General features: G+C 39.7%; 2 protein-coding genes across 2 annotated transcripts in view; both read right to left on the reverse strand.

Annotated features, from left to right (window-relative positions):
* Positions 1-3757, reverse strand: part of LOC144979079 (uncharacterized) — a 6574-nt gene extending 2817 nt beyond the window's left edge. The window contains exons 1-2 of the mRNA XM_078925694.1: positions 3750-3757; positions 3196-3298 (exon numbers count right to left, since the gene is read on the reverse strand). Of these exons, the coding sequence (XP_078781820.1) occupies positions 3196-3298; positions 3750-3757 (111 nt within the window). The remainder of the gene's footprint in view (positions 1-3195; positions 3299-3749) is intronic.
* Positions 3758-3928: 171 nt separating this feature from the next.
* Positions 3929-12500, reverse strand: part of LOC144979080 (cell surface hyaluronidase CEMIP2-like) — a 25347-nt gene continuing 16775 nt past the window's right edge. The window contains exons 10-15 of the mRNA XM_078925695.1: positions 8714-8783; positions 8020-8166; positions 7078-7232; positions 6574-6645; positions 5500-5704; positions 3929-4042 (exon numbers count right to left, since the gene is read on the reverse strand). Coding sequence (XP_078781821.1) covers positions 3941-4042; positions 5500-5704; positions 6574-6645; positions 7078-7232; positions 8020-8166; positions 8714-8783 — 751 coding nt within the window. The 3' untranslated portion in view covers positions 3929-3940. The remainder of the gene's footprint in view (positions 4043-5499; positions 5705-6573; positions 6646-7077; positions 7233-8019; positions 8167-8713; positions 8784-12500) is intronic.

The following is a 12500-nucleotide window of genomic DNA, read 5'->3' on the forward strand; positions in this document are numbered from 1 at the left end:
AAAAAGAGAAAAAAAAGAGAATAAAAAGAGAATAAAAAGAGAATAAAAAGAGAATAAAAAGAGAAAAAAAGAGAATAAAAAAGAGAAAAAAAAACGAGAAAAAAAAACCCCTAACTTGGATTGATTTCGATTTTTTGCCCTTTTATCTTTCTTTCTTGTTTGTCTGCCACTGTTTTATAGACAATTGTTTATAGACAGTATGAGCTTGGCTAAGAAGCTCACAACATTGCCATCCGGAAATCTAACGGGCCAACACATAAACTATGTGTAACCATGAACTTTTATAGTCTGGATAATACAGTTTAATGAGGATTACTCAAAAAGACGGATGGCAAAAACAATAACAAAAACCCGAGTGGCGTCAACTGTAGTCTATCTACATCTTTATCTTACATACGTGCTTGCTCCTAAATTTCTCAATTTGATGTTGAATGAAGTATCAGAGAGATCAGGAGCAGTTAAATGAATAGGAAAATATTGTATCAGTGGTGGTCTTTACAGATTAAATGTAGAAGTGTAAGTTTATATAAAACATGGGATGGGATTGGATAGGAATGGATGGACTGACTGATAGATTAATGAGTCGATGGATAAATACAAGGATGGAAGGATGAAAAGATGGACTGATGGATTGATGTATGGATGAATGGATGGATGAATGAAAGGATGGACGGATGAAAAGATGGACCGATGGATTGATGTATGGATGAATGGATGGATGAATGAAAGGATGGAAGGATGAAAAGATGGACTGATAGATTGATGTATGGATGAATGGATGGATGGATGAAAGGATGGAAGGATGAAAAGATGGACTGATGGATTGATGTATGGATGAATGGATGGATGAATGAAAGGATGGAAGGATGAAAAGATGGACTGATGGATTGATGTATGGATGAACGGATGGATGAATGAAAGGATGGACGGATGAAAAGATGGACTGATGGATTGATGTATGGATGAATGGATGGATAAATAAAAGGATGGAAGGATGAAAAGATGGACTGATGGATTGATGTATGGATGAATGGATGGATGAATACAAGGATGGAAGGATGAAAAGATGGACTGATTGATTGATGTATGGATGAATGAATGGATGAATGAAAGGATGGAAGGATGAAAAGATGGACTGATGGATTGATGTATGGATGAATGGATGGATGAATGAAAGGATGGAAGGATGAAAAGATGGACTGATGGATTGATGTATGGATGAATGGATGGATGAATGAAAGGATGGACGGATGAAAAGATGGACCGATGGATTGATGTATGGATGAATGGATGGATGAATGAAAGGATGGAAGGATGAAAAGATGGACTGATAGATTGATGTATGGATGAATGGATGGATGATGAAAGGATGGAAGGATGAAAAGATGGACTGATGGATTGATGTATGGATGAATGGATGGATGAATGAAAGGATGGAAGGAGAAAATGGACTGATGGATTGATGTATGGATGAACTGGATGGATGAATGAAAGGATGGAACGGATGAAAAGATGGACTGATGGATTGATGTATGGATGAATGGATGGATAAATAAAAGGATGGAAGGATGAAAAGATGGACTGATGGATTGATGTATGGATGAATGGATGGATGAATACAAGGATGGAAGGATGAAAAGATGGACTGATTGATTGATGTATGGATGAATGAATGGATGAATGAAAGGATGGAAGGATGAAAAGATGGACTGATGGATTGATGTATGGATGAATGGATGGATGAATGAAAGGATGGAAGGATGAAAAGATGGACTGATGGATTGATGTATGGATGAATGGATGGATGAATGAAAGGATGGACGGATGAAAAGATGGACTGATGGATTGATGTATGGATGAATGGATGGATGAATGAAAGGATGGAAGGATGAAAAGATGGACTGATGGATTGATGTATGGATGAATGGATGGATGAATGAAGGATGGAAGGATGAAAAGATGGGATGATGGATTGATGTATGGATGAATGGATGGAGATAAAGGATGGAAGATGAAAAGATGGACGATGGATGATGTATGGATGAATGGATGGATGGATAAAGGATGGAAAGATGAAAAGATGGATGATGGTATGGATATGATGATGGATATGGATGAATAAAAGGATGGACGGATGAAAAGATGGACTGATGGATTGATGTATGGATGAATGGATGGATGAAATAAAAGGATGGACGGATGAAAGATGGACTGATGGATTGATGTATGGATGAATGGATGGATGAATGAATGAAAGGATGGAAGGATGAAAAGATGGACTGATGGATTGATGTATGGATGACTGGATGGATAAATAAAAGGATGGACGGATGAAAAGATGGACTGATGGATTGATCTATGGATGAATGGATGGATAAATAAAAGGATGGAAGGATGAAAAGATGGACTGATGGATTGATGTATGGATGAATGGATGGATGAATGAAAGGATGGACGGATGAAAAGATGGACTGATGGATTGATGTATGGATGAATGGATGGATGAATGAAAGGATGGAAGGATGAAAAGATGGACTGATGGATTGATATGGATGAATGATGGATGAATGAAAGATGGAAGGATGATGATGGATGATGGATTGAGTAGGATGATTGGATGGATGGATGGATGGATGGATGGATTGATAGATTGATGGATGGGTGGATGGATGGATGGATGGATGGATGGATGGATGGATGGATTGATAGATTGGGTGAATGAATGGATGGATGAATGGATGGATGGATTGATAGATGGATGGGTGGGTGGATGAATGAAAGAATGGAATAATGAATAGATTGGGTGAATGGATGGATGGATGGATGGATGAATTGGTTTGGAGATCGAAATGACAAAAAGACATACCGATGGTTTGATAGATTGTTAAATATCTAGATAGACAGGCCGGTGTAGCACGCCAGAATGACTCTATTGCCAAAAAGACTCTAGAGTTAAATTTGCGTACGCGAGACAGACTCTAGAGTTAGCCTCGCAGCCACGAGACTAGCTCTAGAGTGTGCCTCGCGTACGCCAATTTCACTCTAGAGTCTTTTTTTTTTTGGTAGAGTCATTCTCGCGTGGTACACCGACAGATAGAGAGAAAAATAGTTCGGGAGAGACAAAGTGATGGAGAGACAGAGAAATAAATATTGAAGGGTGTGTGAGTATAATTTGGAAGTCACTAGACTACTCACATTGTCACAGAAGCCAAATTTCAGATTGGAGATTCCTGAGTGAACTTGACTGTAGTAGCCAGCACTTCGATGGAAACTAATGGCGGCTCCTGGTCTCACAGGTCTGGTCAGGTAAATAAAGAAAATTAATGGACTAAAGAGACTTTACAAACGTGAGCTTTTATACAGAGCAATATCCACTAAACGTGCCCAAAGCGCTTTACAAGGGGGCGCTAGCCAACAGCAACATTGAACATGTAAAACAAGACAGGACGCTTTTAAGTCAATATTGCAAAGGTAACGCTTTTAACGGCCAGGTACTAATTTCACACTTGAGTATGGTGAGAGAATGTGAGTAAATAGTCTTTATCGAGGACTTTGAAGGGCTACTTGAGGACAAATTGCTACATTGTCCTTTATAGTATAGTCATAAGAAGTTTTAGTTTCACGATGTATAATAATTTTTTATCATTGCGGTGGTTTTAAGTGTAATTATTAAATTAGATTATCATAATTTGTCTTCGCCATTTATGCTCAGACCGACGTGTACATTTATGCAGGTCTGATATCCGAACATCCTCATGGACCTAGTTTAACATTGTTGTAAATGACAATATTTTGTGTTATTTTTTTTTTCGTTTAGATTTCCATTATAACAATGAGCCCATAAGGAATTGGGTTATCAGAAATGAAAATAAGTGTACGTCGGCGGCTTACACTGATCACGTGGTAGGCAATTAATCCTCACCTATGTCCCCATAGTTGTTCAAACGTGTCGTCGAAGAACCAGTTGAAGTATTTGTCGAAGTAACAGTTGTCCACGAACAAGGGTCCCTGATAGAACGCGATGCCGCTTACATAGTCTTCCCTGAGGAACAAAGATAAATTCACGAATAATGATTTAACCTTATCCTTAGAAAGAAAGAAATTGAGCTTTTATATAGCGCAATATCCACTAAACGTGCTCAAAGCGCTTTACAAGGGGTCCCTGGTCAACAGAAACATTTAACATGTCGGGTGGGACATAACGCCTGTTAGGCGATATTACAATTTTTCGGACAAAGTCAACGCTGTTAACGGCCAGTTACTCATTTTACACCTAAATACGGTGAGAGAATGTGAGTAAAGAGCCTTTTCCAAGGACTCAACTATGCGCCGAGCACGAGGCTCAAACCCAGGACCTTCCGATCCGAAAGCGAGTGTCATACCACTAGACCACATAGGCGCACTTACCACCTACAGCAAAATCGTCACATTTGTTACGACATAATATACAATTTTTCTTATTCAGATTTATTTTTCAGATCTTTGTTTAATCAATAAGAACATAAAGTTGTTTTGTAGAGAGATTGTTTGAGTTTAAAAATCAATTTTTCTGCTGGATAAGCCTGCCACTTTGGGAAAAATACTGAAAATGATCGGTAAGGAGAGAGTTAAGTATAGAAGGAACGAACTTGACGCCACTCAGCTCTTTGTTATTGTTTTTTTAGTGATCCATTTTAATGATTAGTTCTCACTAAATTCTATCAATCAGACTATAAACGTTCAAGGTTATACGAAAAATGAAAATGGAGAGGTTTCGGATAGGAACTATGCAGACAATGGACGTTTCGGGTACATACACGTTTATACTCCATGTATTTTATTTGTTTTCAACGTTTATTTGTCTATTGTTGTGCTCACGAAGGGTTTGTGCCCGAAACGTCCATTTTCTGTATTGTTCCCATCCGAAGCCTCTCCATTATCAGTCTTTCGTTAGTAAAAATAGGCAATATAGATAGTATGCAGATGACGTCACTCAGGCCTTTGTTATTGCTTTTGCCATCCGCGTTTGTGAGTTGTTCTCACTAAACTGTATTAACCAGACTATAAAAGTTCATGGTTACACAGAGTTTGTGTGTTGGTCCGTTATACTTCCGGATGGCAATGTTGTAAACTCCTTGGCCAAGAGCATTCTATCTATAGATTAACTTTGAGGTTTCGACGAAAGGCGCTCTAGAAATATGCTCATTATTATAACTTTTAAGTTTCAAGAAGTTTTGATGACTTAGAGATACTCATGAAATCGGAGCCAAATTTTCGTAATTTTACGAATTTCTTCCTATAGATAGTATGCGCTTGGCTAAGAATCTCACAACATTGCCATCTGGAAGTATAACGGACCAACACACAAAACTATGTATAACCATGAACGTTTATAGTTTGGTTAATACAGTTGAGTGAGAATTACTCATGAACTTGGATGGCAAAAAAACAATAACAAAGACCTGAGTGACGTCAACTTCGAACTATCTATACGTTGGCAGGTCTGGTGTAGCCACTTACGGGTTGTAGTCTGCAATGGACTGAGAGAAGGTGTGGGTTGGCACCTCGCTCCAGTGCTTGCCTTGATAGATCCCCCGTCCTGTTCCTGTAGACAAAGCCCTGGCCCAAATTGTCCGTCTGACCAATGAACACACTGTCTCTGACGTCACAGGATGAGTCGCCAGCGTTGTGAGCTGAGATGAAACCAATAGGGGAATCGCCGAATCTGGAAGGTGGAGGATAATAATATCATCATTGTCATTATTATCATCATCATCATCATCATCATCATCATCATCATCATCATCATCATCATCAACAACAATAACACCATCAACATGAACTGGTAAGTAATTGTCAAAAACAGCCAGGTTTGTAAGAACTTATAATGTTTTAAAAGTTTTAGTTTTCTGGCCAAATTTTATATTTCATGTCTTTCCAGAGTTTCGCTTGAACTCGTGACGTCACAGACTATTGAGGCATTTCGGTCTATTTTGTGGCATTTTTTAAAGAGTTGTTATGATAAATTGCCAGAATGGTTCTATAGCAGGCGCCATTTATATGGGTCTTAGCTACCTTTATGCCAATTGTCGTGCTTTCAATCTGAATTTGCACGGTTGTAGCCTAATTCCCCCTACTATAATGAATATGAAGAAAATATAATGTAACTCAGTTATTTCCCTTGTTTAATAAAGCTGTAATAGGAGAAAATCTAAGGCCTTAAACCGAAACGTTATGATTGATTGCCAGAGTGGTTCTATAGCAGATGGGTTTTTAAGGATCTTGGTAACCTGTATGCAAATTTTCAAGCTTTTAACCCGAATTTGCACGGTTGTAGCCTAATTTCCCCTACTACAATGAATATGAAGAAAATGTATGTATTTACTCAGTTATTTCTCTTGTTGAGTATATCTGTAATAGGAGAAAATGACTTTTATACATTCTAATCACATGACATGTGAAAAGGTTCTCGCCAGCATGAAGGATAAAAAGTACCGATTTTTTTGTTTAGAACCAAGCTGCTGGTTTCTGGGCGGATGTGACATCAGACTATTGACTCCTATTGAATGTACAGACAATACCCTCTCTACTCACGATGATTGTTTGATGACGATGTTACCTCCCCGCACCCAAGCATCCGCCTCTTCGTTCTTGTAAAATGTCAGTCTGTACACATGGAAACAAGAACAAAATGATGTAAACAGTATAGGATTTCAGTCAATAAAATAAATAAATAAATAGATAAATGAATAAATAAATAAATAAAAACAGAATTCCCCTTATTTATCACCATGGGAAAGTTTGACTGAGACAACGCTGTTAACGACCAGTTACTCAATTTAAACCTGAGTATGGTGAGAGAGAGACTGTGAGTAAAGAGTCTTTTGCAAGGACTCAACTATGCGCCGATCGAGGCTCGAACCCAGGACCTTACGAACCGAAAGCGAGTGTCATACCAGTAGACCACATGGCCGCACAATGTAATGGCCTGTGCTGAAATCAACATCAACAATGGCAGTATGAAATAGACAAACAAACACTCCAAATCAATAACAAACGCACAAATATCGTCATCCTCGAAACTCGATCAAGTCTTACCTTTCTAGAACAGTCTCGATTTTCTGTCCATCGGCGGTGGGTGGGTCACGGGCTGAGTATTGTCCTGGGGTGTTCTGGAGCAGACCGTTCTCTGGGATGTACACGTCGCCTTCATACATTCCGTGGGAAATGAGGCCCTCGATGTTCAGACCCGTCTGGAATAGAATGTCAACACAATCTTATAGGAAAGACCACATTGAAGTGATGGAGGTCAGAGGTCATTAAAGTGTGACTCATCGCTCTGGCCAGTTAAGTGTGTACTTCGAAAAAACTCGTATTTAAAAATGTGGCCAGAAAAGTCGTCCTTCAAATATCGATCGATTTAAATGACCTTCATCTTGGCAAAAACTCTCAAACCTGGGACTTCCGTAAGTCGTCAATAAAGACCGTTCATCCTCGCTCTTGTACGTCCCGTAATTATAAGAATCTGCCTGTACATCATATAATTAAAATAGTTATATGTCACCTTATAGTTCAATATGTAACCTATACATTGTCTCTTCATTGTCCAGTGGACTGGTCACACGCTTCTAAGGAGTTTTGAACCGAAATAGAGGAAAGTGTGACGTTAGGACTTTTGTGTCACTTTATTTGTTAACCTTTTAGATAGGACGCTAGTCTATTGCAAAATATTTCTTGCCAGATCTAATGGACTCAGCGACCCAATCACTGCTAGGTGGACAAGGATGTCAGATCTAATGGACTCAGCGACCCAATCACTGCTAGGTGGACAAGGATGTCAGATCTAATGGACTCAGCGACCCAATCACTGCTAGGTGGACAAGGATGTCAGAAAAAAATAATCTCGACTGCACCTGGGATCGATCCAGGCCCCTTTGTTTGTGAAGCAAGTGCTCTACCAACTGAGCTATCGAGATCCCAAATACCTATGAAATCCTCTCAAGAAATATTCACCAAGTTGTCGGCACACATCGGACTTACATGATGGTTTGAGTGGGCGGTATTTCCAGAAAACTCTTTGATGCGAGTGTATCTGGTGCTGAAGTTTGCCACTGTCTGTCTCTCCTGCTGACGCTCAAAGGATGGACCCAGAGGAACGTCACTGAAGGCATACATGAAGCCGAATTTCTGCAGACGTAAAGAGTGCAATTTATAATTTATATACCCTTTTCCCAGATAATAAAACTACTTTTAGTAACACCACGTACCTAAAACAAACAAAAACAGTAGTAGTCCTTCAGAGCCGTTGGGCCCATGGAGCCGGAGTTTATTCCGGTTTCTATATCGTGAAACAAATAACAACAATTGCTTGCTACTCTTTGGATAGGACGCAGTACAGAATGGCTCTGAAGGACTACTTATATCACTACTACTACTACTACTACTACTACTACTACTACTACTACTACTACTACTACTACTACTACTACTACTACTGCTTCTACCACCACCACTACTACTACTACTACTACTACTACTACTACTACTACTACTACTACTACTACTACTACTACTACTACTACTACTACTACTACTACTGCTTCTACCACCACCACCACCACCACTACTACTACTACTACTACTACTACTACTACTACTACTACTACTACTACTACTACTACTTCCGAGAAACGATACCAAAGGACGTGATAACGAGAATGACAACCATACTCACATCTGAACCGCCAGCGACATTGTCCGTCACAATGTTATTCCCATGCGTCAGCCAAAATGTCGACAGAGCTCTAAATAGAAATAAATATATTAAAAAATATCTTCAATGGTCAATCTTCCATGGCTTATAGATAGTATGTGGTTGGCTAACAATCTCACAACATTGCCATCCGGAAGTATAACGGACCAACACACAAAACTCTATGTAACCATGAACTTTTATAGTCTGGATAATACATTTAAGTGAGAATTACTCATAAACGTGGATGGTAAAAAAAAAAAAAATTAGAAAGACCCGAGTGACGTCAACTTCATTCTATCTATATTTGAAAAAGGCCCCACAGGCACATGACTGCAAATGTTCTATTACAGTCCAATCCATACAGGGAACAGTCACAGATTTCTACAGTCCAATCAATACAGGGAACAGTCACAGATTTCTACAGTCCAATCAATACAGGGAACAGTCACAGATTTCTACAGTCCAATCCATACAGGGAACAGTCACAGATTTCTACAGTCCAATCCATACAGGGAACAGTCACAGATTTGTACAGTCCAATCAATACAGGGAACAGTCACAGATTTCTACAGTCCAATCAATACAGGGAACAGTCACAGATTTCTACAGTCCAATCCATACAGGGAACAGTCACAGATTTCTACAGTCCAATCAATACAGGGAACAGTCACAGATTTCTACAGTCCAATCAATACAGGGAACAGTCACAGATTTCTACAGTCCAATCAATACAGGGAACAGTCACAGATTTCTACAGTCCAATCCATACAGGGAACAGTCACAGATTTCTACAGTCCAATCAATCCATACAGGGAACAGTCACAGATTTCTACAGTCCAATCAATACAGGGAACAGTCACAGATTTCTACAGTCCAATCAATACAGGGAACAGTCACAGATTTCTACAGTCCAATCAATCCATACAGGGAACAGTCACAGATTTCTACAGTCCAATCAATACAGGGAACAGTCACAGATTTCTACAGTCCAATCAATACAGGGAACAGTCACAGATTTCTACAGTCCAATCAATACAGGGAACAGTCACAGATTTCTACGTCCAATCAATACAGGGAACAGTCACAGATTTCTACAGTCCAATCAATCCATACAGGGAACAGTCACAGATTTCTACAGTACAATCAATACAGGGAACAGTCACAGATTTCTACAGTCCAATCAGTCAATACAGGGAACAGTCACAGATTTCTACAGTCCAATCCATACAGGGAACAGTCACAGATTTCTACAGTCCAATCAAAACAGGGAACAGTCACAGATTTCTACAGTCCAATCCATACAGGGAACAGTCACAGATTTCTACAGTCCAATCAATCCATACAGGGAACAGTCACAGATTTCTACAGTCCAATCAATACAGGGAACAGTCACAGATTTCTACAGTCCAATCAATCAATACAGGGAACAGTCACAGATTTCTACAGTCCAATCCATACAGGGAACAGTCACAGATTTCTACAGTCCAATCCATACAGGGAACAGTCACAGATTTCTACAGTCCAATCAATACAGGGAACAGTCACATATTTCTACAGTCCAATCAATACAGGGAACAGTCACAGATTTCTACAGTCCAATCAATACAGGGAACAGTCACAGATTTCTACAGTCCAATCAATACAGGGAACAGTCACAGATTTCTACAGTCCAATCAATACAGGGAACAGTCACAGATTTCTACAGTCCAATCCATACAGGGAACAGTCACAGATTTCTACAGTCCAATCCATACAGGGAACAGTCACAGATTTCTACAGTCCAATCAATACAGGGAACAGTCACAGATTTCTACAGTCCAATCCATACAGGGAACAGTCACAGATTTCTACAGTCCAATCAATACAGGGAACAGTCACAGATTTCTACAGTCCAATCAATCCATACAGAGAACAGTCACAGATTTCTACAGTCCAATCAATACAGGGAACAGTCACAGATTTCTACAGTCCAATCCATACAGGGAACAGTCACAGATTTCTACAGTCCAATCCATACAGGGAACAGTCACAGATTTCTACAGTCCAATCAATACAGGGAACAGTCACAGATTTCTACTGTCAAATCAATACAGGGAACAGTCACAGATTTCTACAGTCCAATCCATACAGGGAACAGTCACAGATTTCTACAGTCCAATCAATACAGGGAACAGTCACAGATTTCTACAGTCCAAACAATACAGGGAACAGTCACAGATTTCTACAGTCCAATACATACAGGGAACAGTCACAGATTTCTACAGTCCAATCAATACAGGGAACAGTCACAGATTTCTACAGTCCAATCCATACAGGGAACAGTCACAGATTTCTACAGTCCAATCAATCAATACAGGGAACAGTCACAGATTTCTACAGTCCAATCAATCCATACAGGGAACAGTCACAGATTTCTACAGTCCAATCAATACAGGGAACAGTCACAGATTTCTACAGTCCAATCCATACAGGGAACAGTCACAGATTTCTACAGTCCAATCAATCCATACAGGGAACAGTTACAGATTTCTACAGTCCAATCCATACAGGGAACAGTCACAGATTTCTACAGTCCAATCAATCCATACAGGGAACAGTCACAGATTTCTACAGTCCAATCCATACAGGGAACAGTCACAGATTTCTACAGTCCAATCAATACAGGGAACAGTCACAGATTTCTACAGTCCAATCAATACAGGGAACAGTCACAGATTTCTACAGTCCAATCAATCCATACAGGGAACAGTCACAGATTTCTACAGTCCAATCCATACAGGGATCAGCCACAGATTTCTACAGTCCAATCCATACAGGGAACAGTCACAGATTTATACAGTCCAATCCATACAGGGAACAGTCACAGATTTCTACAGTCCAATCCATACAGGGAACAGTCACAGATTTCTACAGTCCAATCAATCAATACAGGGAACAGTCACAGATTTCTACAGTCCAATCAATACAGGGAACAGTCACAGATTTCTACAGTCCAATCTATACAGGGAACAGTCACAGATTTCTACAGTCCAATCAATACAGGGAACAGTCACAGATTTCTACAGTCCAATCCATACAGGGAACAGTCACAGATTTCTACAGTCCAATCACATACAGGGAACAGTCACAGATTTCTACAGTCCAATCCATACAGGGAACAGTCACAGATTTCTACAGTCCAATCAATACAGGGAACAGTCACAGATTTCTACAGTCCAATCACATACAGGGAACAGTCACAGATTTCTACAGTCCAATCAATACAGGGAACAGTCACAGATTTCTACAGTCCAATCCATACAGGGAACAGTCACAGATTTCTACAGTCCAATCAATCCATACAGGGAACAGTCACAGATTTCTACAGTCCAATCCATACAGGGAACAGTCACAGATTTCTACAGTCCAATCAATACAGGGAACAGTCACAGATTTTCTACAGTCCAATCCATACAGGGAACAGTCACAGATTTCTACAGTCCATATCAATCATACAGGGAACAGTCACAGATTTCTACAGTCCAATCCATACAGGGAACAGTCACAGATTTCTACAGTCCAATCACATACAGGGAACAGTCACAGATTTCTACAGTCCAATCCATACAGGGAACAGTCACAGATTTCTACAGTCCAATCCATACAGGGAACAGTCACAGATTTCTACAGTCCAATCATCATACAGGGAACAGTCACAGATTTCTACAGTCCAATCAATACAGGGAACAGTCACAGATTTCTACAGTCCAATCATACAGGGAACAGT

The sequence above is a fragment of the Berghia stephanieae genome, chromosome 8 (assembly GCF_034508935.2).
Source record: "Berghia stephanieae isolate SIO BIC M18660-M18661 chromosome 8, UCSD_Bste_1.3, whole genome shotgun sequence".
NCBI lineage: Eukaryota > Metazoa > Mollusca > Gastropoda > Nudibranchia > Aeolidiidae > Berghia > Berghia stephanieae.